This window comes from Wolffia australiana, chromosome 2, assembly GCF_029677425.1.
Source record: "Wolffia australiana isolate 7733 chromosome 2, ASM2967742v1".
Classification (NCBI taxonomy): Eukaryota; Viridiplantae; Streptophyta; class Magnoliopsida; order Alismatales; family Araceae; genus Wolffia; species Wolffia australiana.
In genome coordinates this window covers 4848175-4864681 of record NC_135836.1, presented here as the reverse complement: position 1 = coordinate 4864681, position 16507 = coordinate 4848175, and the positions used below count along the sequence as shown (strand labels likewise).

The window sequence follows — 16507 nt, the reverse complement described above, 5'->3', positions numbered from 1 at the left end:
CTTTTTTTATGCTAGGTATTGCAGTCAAACTCCAACATTATGCACATTAAATTTACTTTTCTGTATATTTTTTGGCAGAGTAATTGATGACACGCTCAAAAAGTCAAAAATGAAAACCGCTCATAGAGACAAAATTATGATTTAGGAGAATAAAGTTTGACTATAGTATCAACAAATTCCGAATAAAGTTGGGGCGGATATACTTTTTTTGTTATTCAAAAACAGTACTTTCTTCACGCTGTTTCAGACTGAACAGAACCTGGTCGATTTGGTGTTTAGACAGTTGGTTTTAATCCGTGTGAAATTTGCTTTTGATCTGGATTACCGATCTTCCTCGGCTAGCGGCGAAAGGCGAAGATCGATGGCGTTCCACGGCTGCACTGCGCTTACGCTCCTGTTAATTTTGGCTTCTTCGATCCCTCCATTTACGATTGCATCGAATTCGGCTGCCGCCTTTGTTCAGAGCGCGATCTATTCGAACAAGATTGCTCTCTTCTCGAAATCCTACTGCATGTGAGTTCCGAAACCTCATCTCTGAATCTATGATCTTGCGATTTGCTCGTGAGTTTAGGTTCAAGTTTTACCTGGACTTGTTTTCTTTGCGTCTTCGTGCAGTTGATGTGGATGCTTCTCATGGTTTAACTGATTCCGCGATATTTTGTCCACAATTTCTATGAAGTTAATTCTGAAGCCCCAAATCTGTCGATTCGATGGAGTTTTATCATTTTGTTCGCCATGACCGCCAATATAGTCGCCAATGGATTAGAAAAATAGAAATTTCAGAATTTCAGATAACGCACTATATTTTGGCCATAATTCATATTCATCGCTATCCACATTTTTCAGAAGCAACAGCCATTTCATTTTATGTGATTTCGGATGGAGTTCTTGTGATTTTAGGACTAGGAAATAGATTTTGGTGAGAACGCGTATGGTTAAGAAGACTCAGCCTTGGTGAAATTTCTTCGACGAACTGTATTTAAACAATAATATTTCTGGCCCGCAGTTCATTCATTTGGAAGAGAAAGCAATTTCATTTAGATGATTTCGGATATTGTCATCTTGAAATTAGATCTAGGAAACAGAATTTGGTGAGAAGACGTATTGTTAGGAAGACTCATGCTTGGTGAAATTTCAATGACGAATTGTATTCAAACAATAATCTTTCTGCTTCGCAATTTACCCATTTGAAGGAAACGACAAATTTATTTCACATGATGTCGGATGAGGTCATCATGATATTAGATTTTGTAAATATCATCTTGGGAGAGCGCGTTTGTTTCAGAACACTGAAGCTTGTTAAATTTCCGATAACGAATTATTTTCAGGCAACAGTTTTCTACATCGCAGCTAGTTTTTTTTGTTCTTGAAAGATGTATCGCAGCTAATAATTTGGAAACTGCAACGATTTCATTTACATGATTTGGATAAAGGTATCAATATTTCAGATGTAGGAAATGAAATTCAGGGGGAACACTTATTTATAGGAAGAATCAAAGGTTTATAAAATTCCAATTACAAATCGTATTCAGATACAATTTTTCTGCACCGCAGTCCACGAACATTTCATTTTACATGTTTTTGGATGAAGTTATCGTGGTTGATCGGATCACAGATTTAATCGTCTGTCAACCTGGACATTATGTTCTTGATCTGGATATTTGGACTTAAATTTATGACAATACTTCAATTTTTAATCCGGTGAAAGAACTCTTCAGGGTTTATCGTTTTGTTGTTGGAATTTATTCAAAACTATGAGTCTGGATCTTATCAGGATCTGTAATTTGAATTGCACCTTTCTGTCATTGATTCAAATACAACAAGCAATTTCCTCTTCGGGAAATCTGCTCCATTCAGTCAAATTAAGCCATCATTTGTTTAGATTGACGATTAAGATACCTAATTTTGACATTAAACCATCATCTTGGCATCCAAGATTCCTTATTTTAGAGCTTGATCAGGTATTCCATGCGAGCCAAGAATGTGTTCAGCCAACTGCACGAGAAGCCATTCGTGGTGGAGCTCGACAAGAGAGGTATGCAATTTTCTGAAATCAAACTTTCATTTCTTTTCTATCTTCGATCTGATCAAAGAGCAATCAAAATTTTATAGAAGAGATCGGATCGATTTCGATCATCGGCGATGATGGTCAAAGCGGGTGACGTTTTTCCTCCAGTCATCGCCTACCGTCAATTTTTTAATTTTATTATCGATCAAATCCGTCAATGGAATAAGCCAAAGTTTAATCCGATCACATCCAAACCCTGCCCTTTGGTAGATGTTTAAAAAAAATATAAAGTCATAATTTATTGTTATTTTTAAAGATTTACTGGCGTTGACCCGCATGTGACGGGGCCCAGATCCAGAACGGGCTTTTGACCTTGTTTGTCTATACTCAGTGACTCAGGTCAGATGAGGACAAAGAGCACATGTATTGACGAGCAAGGTCAAAGAGTGCAAAGAGTGCGTTCTTCGCCTTCGGGTCAATGCCCGTAACTCTCAAAAAATTCGATGGAAATTATGAATTATGCTTCTTAAACATCTACCAAAATTTAATCTGATCCTATTCAACCCCCCCCCGTTTGGTAGATATTCGCAAATCATAAATTCATAATTTCTGTATAATTTTTAGAGATTTACGGGTTTGGATAGAAGCGGATTAAAATTTGCTAGATGTTTAAAATCATAATTCATAATTTTCGTATAATTTTTTAGAGATTTACGGTCGTTGACCCGCAGGCGACGGGGCCCAGATCCAGAACGCGCTGTTTGACCTCGTTGGTCAATACACCGTGCCTCAGGTCTTCGTCAACGGGAAACACGTCGGCGGATCCGACGGTCAGATTTTTTCCTTGGGATTAAGTTAATTTCAGTTTCATCAATAATCAGTTAATTAACGGGTCTTCATACGCCAGATACTTTATCCGCGCTGGCATCGGGAGAGCTCAAGAAGCTTCTGGAATCCAGTTAAATACCGAAGCCATGTGAAGGAGATCAAGATCTGGCCGTTGATCGTGTGGGGGGGGGGGTTCACGGACGGTCAAGATGCGATAAAGTAACTCACCCTCTTGGAGGGCAATTATGAATATTATAATCGCCGACTCTTTTCTTTTAAACGGAGACGTACGCGCGCCGTGCATCGAGAAACGTACCTGTGCGGCGCGAGCCACCGGGTGCAGCCGGTCGGAGGTGTGGAAGAAAGTAACTTGATTACCGCTTACCGGTGACCGGATGGTCCGGTGGCGCCACGTGGAAGTTTTACTGTTCCCGCTCACTTTCCCCTAGCGTGGCCACATTCAAACTGAGCTGGAGTGGGCGGCAAGTTTAAATAGAACTCGGGAGGGCCCAGCGTAGTTTTGTCGTCGCTCTTTCGGTGAAGAATCGAGGACGACAGATTAACAGCTCGAGATTCCACCGCCTCCGGTTAATCTTTTGCAACCAGGTTTGAATTCGGAAGTTGAATTTGTTGTTTTTTTCCGATTGTGAAGTTCTGATCGATCGCTCGCGACAGATTCTCGCTTCGATTTCGACTTGACCGCGGCGGAGGAGGAGAATGCACCGGATGACGGCGCAATCTTCGTCGTCGTCGTCACGGGGAAGGAGCAGCTCGCCGTTCGGCCAACGGAGGCCGTATTCGAGTTCGTCGTTGTCGAATTCGTCTTCTTCATCGTCGCTCGTTAACGGAAGGCTCATTCCGCGATCGTGCCCGTCGCCGGGGTCATCTCATGGTTTGGGAAGCGGTTATGCGAGCGGGATGGCCAGATCTGTGCCGGTTGGCCGTGCTCGAAGTGGCAGCTCTGTTGACCTCGCTGTAGCGGAAGAACAGTCGGCCGGGAGTCGCGGAGAGATGCATCTGACCGGCGAGAGTATTGCTGTGACGATCAGGTTTAGGCCGATGAGGTAAGTAAATGTGGATTTTAGATCTGGCGGAGGGCTTTGTGATCGGGAATTTCAGCGTTGTGAGTTGCATGATTGCAGCGACCGGGAATTTCAGCGGGGGGATGAAATTGCGTGGTATGCCGATGGGGATAAGATTGTTCGTAATGAGTACAACCCGGCCACGGCTTATGCATTTGGTAATCTGCCGGTTTATTCTTGTGGTTTGTTTCCTGAATTTTATACTGAGTTGGAGAAATAATGTGGATTGCTGCGCTGCCGGAAGACCGGAATTGGGGAAGAATGAAAATTCCTGATTATTGATTTTGTTCCTACATAGTAATTTACTCATAAAGTTTCATAGACGGAGCAGAAATTATCATTTATCGTCGATATATGATAATGTGGATTGCTGCCATGCCTCAAGATAGGATTTGAAGAAAAGGAACTCATCCGACTATCATTTTTGGTTTATTGTTTGCACGTTGTCATAGCATTTGACTGATATCTAGTTAAAATTAGCACCGATGTATTATAAAACAGAATCAATCCGACGACACCAGGTCAGTGGACAAACTCTTGCAGTTGAATGATGGACGATGTTAGATAGTTTTACATATCATAGAAAACTCAAGTTGTAAATCTTTTCCCTGTTTATGGATTTCAGTAATTTTTATTATCTTCAGTATTTTATTAACATGATAACGCTGAGTTATGCATTCGAAAGTATGCCACATGTGTATTAATATTATCATCCTGGCAGACCGAGTTTTTGGTCCTTCAACGCCGACAAAAGTAGTCTATGAAGTTGCTGCAAAACCAGTCGTCAAGGCTGCTATGGAGGGAATTAACGGTGCGCATTTACTTGAGTCCCCTGTTTGTAGTTTCATGTTGGTGATTGTAGTTATGTAAATCCAGAACTGTGTGGCTGTCTTTCAGGTGTATAAAACCTCAATAAAATATCAGATGAACAATTTTTTGCCCAATTTTTTGCTCGATTCTTAGTTTAATGCTCGCAATTGATGGAAATCCACAACTGGAAATCAGTGACCTTTTTTATGCTTAAGTTAATCATTAACTCGAGTGAAGGCTATAGAAAGGGTTTGCTCGAGTGTTGCATGAATTTCTTTGGATGATAATGAAACTTTGGCAGATCCTCTCCCGTCATGTTTCTTGGAGCAATCTGTTTAATTTCAAACTCATCTGTTCAACTGGTGGAGCTGATACTGTTGATATCTTAGATTGAATAAATGAATATCTTCATGTTCAATCTTATATTCGTTCTAATTCTAACATTACAATCTTCTGTTGGCAAATGCAGGAACTGTTTTTGCTTATGGTGTCACAAGTAGCGGGAAAACTCACACCATGCATGTAGGTTCATTAAATTTGATACTTCCGATGCGGTTCAGTATATTTTTGAAGAATCTGTTCTCTGGCAGAGTTTATCCAATAGTCCTTTTGTGTCATTTTACATCTTGTGTTTGTGAATGTGATATGCTCCTCTGGAGGGAGAACTCGAAGAGGGGGGATCTGACTCAATTTCCTCAAGAAATGTCCAAAATGGCAGCAACCAAATTCCCCAAGTCAAGAATGGCCTCCGATGTCAATCTCACTTTTCTTATTTATAGAAGTCTCTTCCTGCCTTGCTATCCTTCTCATGTGCTCTTTGAATCAGCGCGTGTGAACTTGATATGCTTCTTCCTCATGTAAGTTTGGGTAGGAGCGGAATCAGAAAATGCTTGCCATATCTAGGATTGGAGACATTACAGGATCGGAGTTATTTTCTTTGAGTTTCGATTTTTCATATGTTTTGAAATTGAGCACATTGAACTTGTTCGAGACATTATGATCTTCCTGATTGAGTTCCAAGAAAGTTGTCAGAATCAACCTGGCTGAAATGAATTTTTGGCCTTCCGTCTCAAGAGATGAATGAGGGAGCCTGCTTGGCGTCGTATCGCAGTGCTATAGTAATGACTGTGTCAATTTGAACCAACCTCAGAACTGTTCACAACAGGCTGCTCAACCAACAGAAATCCCGTCCTCCCGTCAGTAGAAGAGTCTCAACTCATCGCCTCCACAGTCATGCTCTGACCGCTTCCAGTCTTCGCGTACCCCAGATTTCAAATTGGCAAGAGCATCCCAATAACTTGAAGTTTCCGTAACTGCCTTTTGTGGCCTCCTTTTATTCCCTTTATTCCTTTACTCTCCTTGCCCGGTTACTGGCTCAGACAAATGGGTCCTGAAGTGTTTGATCACATTACTCGAAACCCCCTTTCTTTCTGTTCCTCTCTTCTGCTTCTAATAATAGGATAACTATTTGGATGTTATTATTTTCATAAGCCAATATCATTATTTGTTCTTCCAAATTCAATATCAGTTCTAATTTTTTCTGATTATCAAAGTTGTTGATGTGATGTACGAAGAATTTGATAAGGTCCCTCTAAGGACCTATCATGAGATCATGATGGAACGTTGTCAACTCTCATGTGCGACTTGAAGCCGCACATGCCACTTTTTAATAAGTTAAGCTGGAGCCATCCGCTGAAAATAAAAGGAGTGGTCGAGATGGAGCATCCTTACTTTTTCAATATAGAAGCAGTTGGCGGGAAAGTTAGGAGATACACTGACTTCAACTACCAGTGAGATGTGATCCAGTTCGCCCTCAGCATTCCACGAGAGGAGACTGATCCAGCTCACCCTCTCCCCGATATCTCATGGCTACTGTACTCTCATGGAGAGCACTGTCACCATTGCTTCTTCCATTTTTATATCGTTCTTGGAACTATTGCTATTTGTAGAAACTTCACAGATCCAATTCTTGAAGTATCAGATTGAACCATGCATTGAGTATTGGTTGATACTTTTAGTTATTTTAATTTCTTGAAGTTCTCTTATCCAAGAACTGGCGTTATTGTGTAAAGGCCATGCTTGTAAAAGAATTTCACTGAAATTTCCATTCTAATCCTATTGAGACTTGTACGTCCTATTTTTAAATTCTTGGCTATTTTTGTCAATCGTTGTTCCGATGTTTTACTTGCGTAATTTTCCCTTCAATTTGAGTTTTATTCCGTGTCACCATTTTGGAATCTTTGTTTCTCTTAGATTCTCAAATTCTTTTTCCCTTTATTTTCATTATAGGTAGACCTCCCATTATATCTGTGACGCATTCACAGTTGCCAACATCCTCCTCTGAAATACACGAACTCATTTTTTTTGTTTCTTACCTTATTTTCTGATTTAGGGTGAACAAACATCTCCTGGGATCATTCCTCTGGCAATCAAAGATGTTTTCAGCATGATTCAAGATGTATGATTGTACATTATCATCAATCATTAATAAGTTTACTCTTTGTGGAAAAGGATTTGCTGAATTTTATGAAGCTCCTGCTTCGTTTCTGTGCAGACTCCTGGGAGAGAATTCCTACTCCGCGTTTCATATCTTGAAATTTATAACGAGGTGAGCCTTTGTACGACAATTACTCAAGTCAGGATCAATTGTTAACTCACTAACTAGAACTTTCTGCCTTTCTTAGCGCATCTTTCATCCCTGATGATTTATTTATTATTCCGTTACAAAATCTTTTACGCGCTATTTAACATTTGAACCTGTCTGTTTTGCATCTAAATAGACTATCTGAACTCTTTCTAGGGTACTGACAATTGAATTGGTGTCGTAGGTGATAAATGACTTGCTCGATCCCACTGGTCAAAATCTTCGTGTCCGAGAGGATGCTCAGGTTTGGTTTCTTTTCTTCATGGGAAAAAATATTCAAACTATGAATATGAAATAATTGGGAAACAAAATCAAACGTTGTCATTCTCGATCTGAGTTATTGTCAAACTTAATCCAACTTGGGTCACACTAACTTTGCTTTTTCAAGTTTAAAGAGAGCCTTACAAGTCCTCCTAGCGTGAGTTTCATGAGGGTACATCAACAATAAAAGTAAAGTGCGACTAGCAAAGATAATGATCAGGATCTCCAACCCCAGCAGTATCCGAAGAATGAGGACGACAGGTCTGACACTAAATCTTCAAGAAATCTGCAATAGCGAGTTCCATCACAAGGATGAGAAGAAGTATTGAGCGTCCAGGAAAAAGCTTACCAGAAGAGAAGAGAGATGTATGGGGAGGAATGAGGGGCTAGGCTGAATCGGCTTCGCTCATCCAATGGGGAGGATCTCCCGATCGCTGGCCAATTGTGCCGGCGACTCCGATTTCAGACATCAGAATGCCAACTATTTCTTGATTATAGTTTGTAGTTTGTCATCCTGCTTCCTCTTTATTTGAAAATCCACACGTGCTTCAGTTCTAGGCATGTGTTGCATTCTTTGTCTTCTTCCTTCTCTGGTAAATCCTCGGGAGATACTTATCAGATAATAAGGCCATAGCTTGATGGGCTGACATCTATTTAACGTGGTTTACAGTTTATTTATTTTTTTGTTTGATTCTAGTCCCTTAGAGCAGATGACCAAGACGAGGATTATTGCAGGGTACTTATGTTGAAGGCATCAAGGAGGAAGTGGTTTTGTCTCCTGGACATGCGCTTTCGTTTGTGGCTGCTGGCGAAGGTGGTCAACGGAACTCAATTATCAGTTCTCAATTATCATTTTCTTTGTGTACATTATGTCCCAGTTGTTGCTTTCTTTTCACAGACATAGTTTTTATATTGTAGGAATTTTATGCTCCCTGTTTTATTCAACTTTTTTGGCAAATACTGTGGCTACTTCACTGTTGAAATCATAGATTTTTTATTCGTAAACAGAGCATCGACATGTCGGCTCCAATAACTTCAATCTGTTGAGCAGCAGAAGTCATACGATCTTTACTCTAGTAAGTACCTGTCAACTACCTACGGGCGGAAATTCCATATATCTCTCCATCACTCTTTATTTGTTTTTCTTGTTTCTAAACTAAATATGCTCTATTAAGATTGACTTCTCTATTCTACCTTTAAGCCGCTCCAAATCCGAAATCTATGGTCATTAGGTAGTTTCAATGCAGATGGGTGAATAATTCAAGGAAAGATGGCTTACTCTCTGGAAGAAAATATGTGACCAACCAAAATGCCAGGGGGTGTAAACTAGTTTACTCTCCTGGGTTCTAAACCATTCCTCCTGTTTAGTCATGGTGACATGCGTCGGCTAAATGTCACCAATGGTTTACCTCTCAGACCCGTGCAATATGGTAGATCAATAAATATTATACATTTGACGAGATCCCTAGTGATCTCATTTTTTTGATTGTATAAAAGAAAGAGGCAGCCGCAGAATCACAAAGAAATACAGATTTCTAGATAAAATAGAAATAAATTGAGATAGCGATAGACAGAGATAGGGATTGACATAGAGATTGAAGTAGATTTAGAGAGAGATAGAGATAGAGATAGAGATTGAAATTGAGATGGTGACAGATTGACTTTGAAGTCGGTTGTTTGTCTTCGTTTTATCTTTCACTGGGCCTTTTTCCTCGTCTACCAATCGATGTTTTTGCCAATTTGAAATTCTTCTTTCACTCTCAGACCTCTCTTTGTTGAATTATCTGTTTGGTTAATCGGTGATGCTTAAATTCTCCTGATTGTTCATCGTGTTGAAGCTTCCGGAGAGTACATTTTATGACGGAAAAAAGCTTGTCTTTATATGTGCACTGAAATGAATTAAAATAGACATTTCGGGGGTGGAAAAATGGACTTTTGATCAAATTATAAAATGCAGAAAATAAATATTTTACATAAGCATACGGGAGAGAATCTCTATCTCAACCCGAATTCACCTGAATTAAGTCCACGGAAATTCTTTTAGTATTATTGAATCGGGCGATTTTAGTTTCTTATTTTCTTCTTCCTGATTTTTAATTGTTGAAAACTTGTGCTGCTAATTTAGTGAGAGATAATGTTTGGAGTAAAGAATTCAAGATTTCTTGTCTCGAGATTCAATTTTAGGCATTCCAGTACTCTTCTGCCAACGATTGTACAACCATTTCCTCGTTCATTTTGGCAGAAGAATGAGGTGTTATTGAAAGTATTTCTTTTCGTCGTATTACTGGTCTCTACCTTGTCGGCTCTTTTAGTTGTCTTTCTCGCTAACATATTTACAAAAGTCTCGATTTTTTTTAAAAATTGGTCCATGATATTTCAACAGATGATTGAAAGCAGTGCTCATGGCGACGAGTATGATGGCGTGATATATTCTCAGCTCGTACGTCCATACACATTCAATAATGCAGATTTTTTATAACAGATGTTCTGACAGTACAACAATTCTTCTATCTTTTCTTCTCCCTAGAACCTGATCGATCTCGCTGGATCTGAGAGTTCAAAAACGGAGACCACGGGTCTGAGGAGAAAGGAAGGATCGTACATCAACAAAAGTCTTCTCACTCTGGGAACCGTACGCTCTAATCCCTTTTCTTGTTCTATTTCTGCTAATTAATCATGCTTATTTATCTATAATTTCATGCTTTTCGTTCTTAATCGCATTTTAAAATCCAGGTCATCGGAAAGTTGAGTGAAGGAAAAGCCTCTCACGTACCTTACCGGGACTCAAAACTCACCCGTCTTCTGCAATCCTCACTTAGCGGACGGGGCCACGTTTCTGTACGTGTGATTTTACTTCTTAATTTAAATGGTCTTCAAAAAAAACTTTTTTATTTAAATGTCGTTATTTCCTCATAATTTAATCTACTCGTGTTTAATATTTGGAATTGGACAGTTGATCTGCACAGTCACTCCAGCATCGAGCAACATTGAGGAAACTCACAACACCCTAAAGTTTGCCAGCAGGGCAAAGCGTGTTGAGATTTATGCATCTCGCAATAAGGTAATCAAGATTTCCCAAATTTTAAACTGCTTCAATAAAGAAACTCGGTCTCTCTAACAAGCTTGTCTGCTTCTCAGATTATCGATGAGAAATCATTGATTAAGAAGTACCAGAGGGAGATATCTCGATTGAAAGAAGAACTTGATCAGCTTAAGAAGGGCATGATTGCGGGCATCAACCAGGAAGAGATCTTAACGCTTCGCCAGAAGGTAATTAATTTTAATACACCTTGTTAGCTATGATTGAACTTTGGTTTAATGTCTCCGTGGTAAAACAGTTGGAGGGGGGTAATTAGGTTTAATGTACCTTGTTAGCTATAATTAAACATTGGTTTTATGTCTCCGTGGTACAATAGTTGGAGGAGGGCCAAGTGAAAATGCAGTCCCGTCTGGAGGAAGAAGAAGAAGCGAAAGCCGCTCTGATGAGCAGAATTCAGAGGCTTACTAAGCTCATTCTCGTCTCCACTAAAAACACAGTTCCCGGTTGTCTGACCGACGTACCCAGTCACGTACGCGGAAATTCCTCTCGTGATGATAACGTAAGACCTAATTTATTTTCCTTTATTTTAGCAGAAAAAAAAACAGATTTTACGTTATTTCCCTCAAATAGGAATATTATTGATTTAGAACGTCTGCTGTTCAGAAAGTAGAATGTTTGAGCGAGGAGTCCGCTCTGTCAAACGGAGGGATGGCAGTAGAAAAAGATTTCTTCTCTTTGAGCAATATTAGCCGTCAGATGTCCTCCGACAGATCCAACGGAGATCAATCATCGACTGGTAGTCTGGCGGCCGAGTCATCTCGCGGAGGTGAAAGGATCACCGGTTCTTTTGATGGTTTCAAGATCCACGCGGTATTTATTTTTCTCATAAAATCATCAAAATAATTTTTTATCGAATTTTTTTACGAAAATATGATTTTTTTTTTGGGATTCTTTCAGCCCGGGATGACGGCATCCGATCAAAAGGATTTGCTCACCGAGCAGGTGAAAATGCTCGCCGGTGAGATTGCGTTTAGTAAAAGCACCTTAAAAAGGTTGACCGAGCACTCGACAGAGGACCCCGAGGCTTCCAAAACTCAGGTACGAATGATTTTTTTCTTAAATAAACTCTTACTGACAAAATTAATATTTATGCTTTAATGCCGACGCATAATACGTCAGTAAATGTTTAAAATCGCATACAAATTTATATTTTCCTAAAAGTACACCGAATTAGCAGATACAAAGCTTGGAGAACGAGATCGCCGAGAAACAGAAACAGATGAGCGCGTTAGAAGAGCAGATCGCACAAATCGCCGAGCCCGCGGTGGATACTGCGTCGCTGCTGGAGCTCCAACACGTAATTTCCTCTCCATTTTTCTCTTTTTCTACATTAAAATCAGTATTATTAACCAGTGATATTTCCGAAAAGCAGAAGGTGATGAAGCTGATGACCCAGTGCAGCGAGAAAGGGTTCGAGCTGGAGGTAATTAAATAAATTTTAATAAAAGAAAACGCGAATTTCCTCACTAATCCAAGCGTCTGCTCGCAGCTGCGGACGGCGGACAACCGTATTCTACAAGACCAACTCCAGGAGAAGGTTCCAAACTTCACTCCACTCGTCGACTCCCAAAATACAAAAATCCCATATTCTCTCTTTTTTTAAAAATAATTTATCAGTGCGCGGAGAATAAGAAACTGCAAGAAAGAGTCCAGCTGTTGGAGAGTAAGCTGCGGTCGGTCAGAGACGAACGGTCCTCGGCGGAGCTGGCGGAGCTGGAGGAGCTGAAGAGGCTTCTCGCTAACCAGGTGATTAGCTAGTTAATCTATCGTTAAGTCTTGATTTCTTCTGATGAATAATGGGGAAGTGCAGGAGGCGGAGAAGGAAAAGATTCTAGAAGAAAAGAAGCAGCTGGCGGAGGAAGCGGCGTACGCGAAGGAGCTGGCGTCGTCGGCGGGGGAGGAGCTGAAGAACCTGGCGGAGGAGGTGACGCGGCTGTCGAAGCAGAACGCGCGGCAGGCGAGGGAGCTCATGGCGCTGCAGCCGGGCCGGCGGGCGGCGCGGCGGCCGGCTCGGCCCGGCTCGGAGGGCGGGCCGGGAGTGGACGAGCTGCGGGCCGAGCTGGTGGCTCGGAGGCAGCGGGAGGCGGCCCTGGAGGCGGCCCTTGCGGAGAGAGAAGAGGCCGAGGAGGAGCTCCGGCGGCGGTTCGAGGAGGCGCGCCGGCGCGAGGCGGCGCTCGAGGGCGAGCTCGCTGGGATGTGGGTCGTCGTGGCCCGGCTCAGGAGAGGGTCCGAGGTCGGCCCGGACGAGGCCCGCCCCGACTGCGCCTTGAAAGAGCACAACGCCAACACCCACCCCCTCGACGAGCCCGTTAAGGAGGGCCACCTCCCCGACCCGGCCCACAAGCCCCCCACCAACTCCGAGCTCGAGCCCCTTCTCGTCCGTCTCAAGGTAGGTACCTCTTTCCCCTCCCCATGCCTTGTTTTTTCCCATGCGGGCATCGTCAGTCGTTCGTCCGTCTTCGTCGGCGATGACGATGACGGACGACGACGATGCCTTTGTCGTCATTCTCCGGCGAGTTGCGACTGGGGGGGGAGTTCTTTGGGCAGGATTGATGGTGGAGGTTTGCGAATTGCGAATCGCAGATCTCGAGTTTGCTCCTCCATGGAAGAAGGAAGAGTCCAGAGTTGGGACCTTTCCTTGCCGTGTTTCCCATGCAGGCATCGGCAGTGGGTCATCCATTGTCATCGTTCGTCTTCATCGACGATGACGATGACGGGTAATGCCATGCACGGGTCGACGGACGACGACGATGCCGTCGTCGTCGTTGGACGACGAATTCTCCGGCGAGTCGCGACTGGGGGGATTTGGGCAGGATTGATGGTGGAGGTTTGTGAATTGAGAATCGCAGATCTCGAGTTTGCTTGTCAATGGAATAAGGAGAGGTCACTAGTTGGGACCTATCTTTTTTCTGCGACGACTTAGACGTTGATGTTAATGATGCCTGTTGGTGATGACACTCATCATGATTTTGTTGTCCATTGATCTTGACGTTGTCGTGACTTCTCCGACGTCAATTTCCACGTAACTGTCATCAGGATAACTGTTGTTGACAAATTTGGGCTGTGAATGAATGACATTCAAAGACCGTCGGTCATCGTCAACGGTCACCTTTGCTTTGTTTGTTGTCCATTGAATCCATCACGTAGTCGTCATCGGGATGACAACTGTCAAGGTCATAGTTTGTCGTCGTGTCAATGTCATCGTTGACAATAACTGTCGTTGACTAATTCGGACTGTGAATGGATGACAGTCAACGATGATTGTCAGTCACTGTAAACCGTCACCTTTGCTTGATTTTTTCGTCGTGGGACGAAAAAATCGTACCGTTCAAGGATAAGGACGAAATTTGGGATGAAAATTCCTCCAGGGACCACCAGACGAGACGGTTTTCGTCCCATGGGACAAAAAAATCGTCCGTACGGAGGTCTCCAGACGGTGGACTGACGAATCTGGACGGAAAACCGCCGGATTCACATCCGACGGTTGAGATGTTGCCACATGGCCTTGCTAGTACAATTTATAATATATTATAACCTATTATAATATATTAAAAATATAAAATGTGTTTTTTCATCCCAGGAGGACTGGAGGGGACGAAAAATCGTCCCGAGATTATTGGACGGGATGGATTTTTTGTCGGTGGACGAAAAACCGTCCCGTCCTTTGTCCCTGAGCTTATGTCAGACGTAAGACGGGACGAAATTCGTCCCGTCCCTTCCTTCATTCATGTCCGGGACGCTCCGGATCTATACCCAGTACGGACCGGAATAAACTAAAGTAAAAAAATAAAGGAGGATGGCACGAGGAACAAGAAGAATAGCTTAGTAGAGGATGGAAATAGCAGTAAGAGGCTAGAAAAACAAGTAGAAGATTGAAGTAATTGTAACAGGATGAAGAAGAGTAAAAGCAAGTGGATGATATAATATATTGGTACCCTCTGCCAGGCACGAATACAGGGAATGAAGGAGAAGGAGCCAGAGCCTGCATGGGAGGGAGACGCCAACTCCCATGTGCGTGACGAGTCGGCCTTGCCGAGCCCGTTGATTTACGTTCCTGCGGGTTGATGTAGATAGAACTGTGGCAGCCTGGTGGGTGCCTCGTCTCAGTAAACTGCTTTGGTTTTTTTTCTCTCTTATTAAAGGGATTGTTATATTTCAGGCGTAGTTCGCGCCTGCGGCTGGTTTGGCTCTGTCATAAGGTGCCCCTTAGTCTTTTGCCTTGGTGTTTTCTCCTTTTTCTTTCATTTATATTCATATATTTTTTATTGCATGGTACAGTGATTGCTGTGCATATATAACGACAGTGATGAGCATGTAAAATGAGAACCAATTAGATGGCAGGGAAAATTTGTTGCCGAGTTGGTGCCCTCGTTCAATAGTAGGGGATGGCTCCTTGTCTATCATCATATTATGAATATTATGGAATGAACAACTGTGCATTGACTTTGCAGGTGTATGTTGATTGCTTGCCATTCCAGTTATACTGATTTTAAAGATGATTAAGGAAGGGAAATCATAATAACAGGTTATGTTTGGATCCCGAATCCGGGGTTGACTATAATGTCATGGCATCTTATTAAATCCGGGGTGCTGCTGGTCTCCTCTGAAGGTGGTGGCATCTCTTTAAATGGTGGGGTAATGAACTCAAATTTTAGGGTTTTCACTTGGTTTTTGAGTTTAATCAATGAAAATAGAAAACTGTAATCACTCAAGTAAATGTAGCTATCAGTGAGTACGGATCGTTCCCATAGGAAACAATAATTAAATATTTAATACTCTTTAAAGTGTGATTGCATATAAAGTACATAGTTGAGAGATGAGTAAATGTAAGTCGAGGGGGTGATAATTATTACTAAAATTAAGTTGATAATAATAATGAGTTTTTAGAAGAACATGTGAGAGATAAAAGATAATGATGATAGCGAGATAAGAAAGTAAATAGACATGAGTGATGAGACGAAAGGAATGAGTTGTGTAGCGGAGATGACAAGTTAGATGATGAAGAGACAATGTTGATAAAGGAGTGAGGTGTGATCATAATGTGCAAAAATGTGAAATTGTGGTAGAACATATTGCTTATGGTTACCTTACAATAATGGTAACTATATGTCATTACGATCCGCTAGGATCTCAACAATTTGCTAGTGTAGGTAAGCTCCTCCTATTCTTTGCTGAAGTTTCTCACACACCCAAAACACCAATTAGTGATGATCCCTTCGTGCGATCGATTGTGAAGTGTGCTGCGGTGCGGTACAAATTTCACACCGCACTTCGCACATCATATATAGGAACCACACCGCACATTGCACTGACTGTCGTGCGGTGCGATTGTGCAAAAATGCGCGAATCTTAATTGAAGCCTCTCGAGAAGTCGACATTCGGCATTCGACATTCGCAGTGCAATTTTGACATTCGGCAACCAGAGTTTGGGGTTCGGCATTGTGCATCAGCAACCAGAGTTTGGGAATTGAATTTTTTCCCTTTCGGCATTCAGCCTGCGATTTCAACATTCAACCATCTCTAGTTCTCTTTAAATATTGTGCAATCAGTCTGCCATCTTGACATAAAATTGGTTCTTCAGTTTCCTTTAATTTTTTTTCATTCATTAGAATCAATTAAATTGTTCTTATTGTTGAACTGGGCCCATTTGGGGCTGTGCAGATGCTTTCAAATTTGGCATTTAGCTATTGTTATTTTTCTATCTTCTCTTTTTATGATTTGCTCTCTTTGCTTCGAAAACCCTCTCTTGATAGAAATCCACAACCGGGTCTCAA

The 16507-nt window shown here is 41.8% G+C and overlaps 2 protein-coding genes across 6 annotated transcripts; both read left to right on the top strand.

Moving 5' to 3' along the window:
* The first annotated feature begins 218 nt into the window (after nt 1-218).
* Nucleotides 219-3116, top strand: LOC144716590 (Glutaredoxin family protein). Its single transcript, XM_078591761.1, has 4 exons — nt 219-513; nt 1962-2035; nt 2740-2838; nt 2916-3116. The coding sequence occupies exons 1-4, from the start codon at nt 362-364 to the stop codon at nt 2969-2971; spliced, it is 381 nt and encodes a 126-aa protein (XP_078447887.1). The 5' UTR covers nt 219-361; the 3' UTR covers nt 2972-3116.
* Nucleotides 3117-3245: 129 nt separating this feature from the next.
* On the top strand, nt 3246-15205 carry LOC144716589 (Kinesin motor family protein). Of its 5 annotated transcripts, none has more exons than XM_078591760.1 (26): nt 3246-3442; nt 3512-3900; nt 3979-4076; nt 4640-4729; nt 5198-5250; nt 7121-7186; nt 7283-7336; nt 7557-7616; nt 8369-8447; nt 8642-8709; nt 10017-10073; nt 10161-10265; nt 10367-10471; nt 10587-10694; nt 10772-10903; nt 11050-11232; nt 11337-11543; nt 11631-11771; nt 11911-12030; nt 12106-12156; nt 12223-12270; nt 12351-12479; nt 12544-13122; nt 14679-14822; nt 14893-14932; nt 15012-15205. In XM_078591760.1, the coding sequence occupies exons 2-24, from the start codon at nt 3554-3556 to the stop codon at nt 14796-14798; spliced, it is 3000 nt and encodes a 999-aa protein (XP_078447886.1). In that variant the 5' UTR covers nt 3246-3442; nt 3512-3553; the 3' UTR covers nt 14799-14822; nt 14893-14932; nt 15012-15205. The 5 variants fall into 5 exon arrangements, with proteins under 5 accessions (XP_078447886.1, XP_078447885.1, XP_078447884.1 ...); XM_078591759.1 differs by having other exon boundaries at nt 12103-12156; XM_078591758.1 differs by having other exon boundaries at nt 11908-12030.
* The last annotated feature ends 1302 nt before the right edge of the window (nt 15206-16507 follow it).

Bases quoted from the DNA above. Each gene is read 5' to 3' on its own strand.
- LOC144716590 (XM_078591761.1), top strand. From the start codon at position 362: ATGGCGTTCCACGGCTGCACTGCGCTTACGCTCCTGTTAATTTTGGCT. The intron at 514-1,961 runs GTGAGTTCCGAA...GAGCTTGATCAG, and splicing joins TTCTCGAAATCCTACTGCAT to GTATTCCATGCGAGCCAAGA. The intron at 2,839-2,915 runs GTCAGATTTTTT...TTCATACGCCAG, and splicing joins ACACGTCGGCGGATCCGACG to ATACTTTATCCGCGCTGGCA.
- LOC144716589 (XM_078591756.1), top strand. From the start codon at position 3,554: ATGCACCGGATGACGGCGCAATCTTCGTCGTCGTCGTCACGGGGAAGG. The intron at 7,187-7,282 runs GTATGATTGTAC...GTTTCTGTGCAG, and splicing joins TTTTCAGCATGATTCAAGAT to ACTCCTGGGAGAGAATTCCT. The intron at 11,772-11,907 runs GTACGAATGATT...ACACCGAATTAG, and splicing joins CCGAGGCTTCCAAAACTCAG to CAGATACAAAGCTTGGAGAA.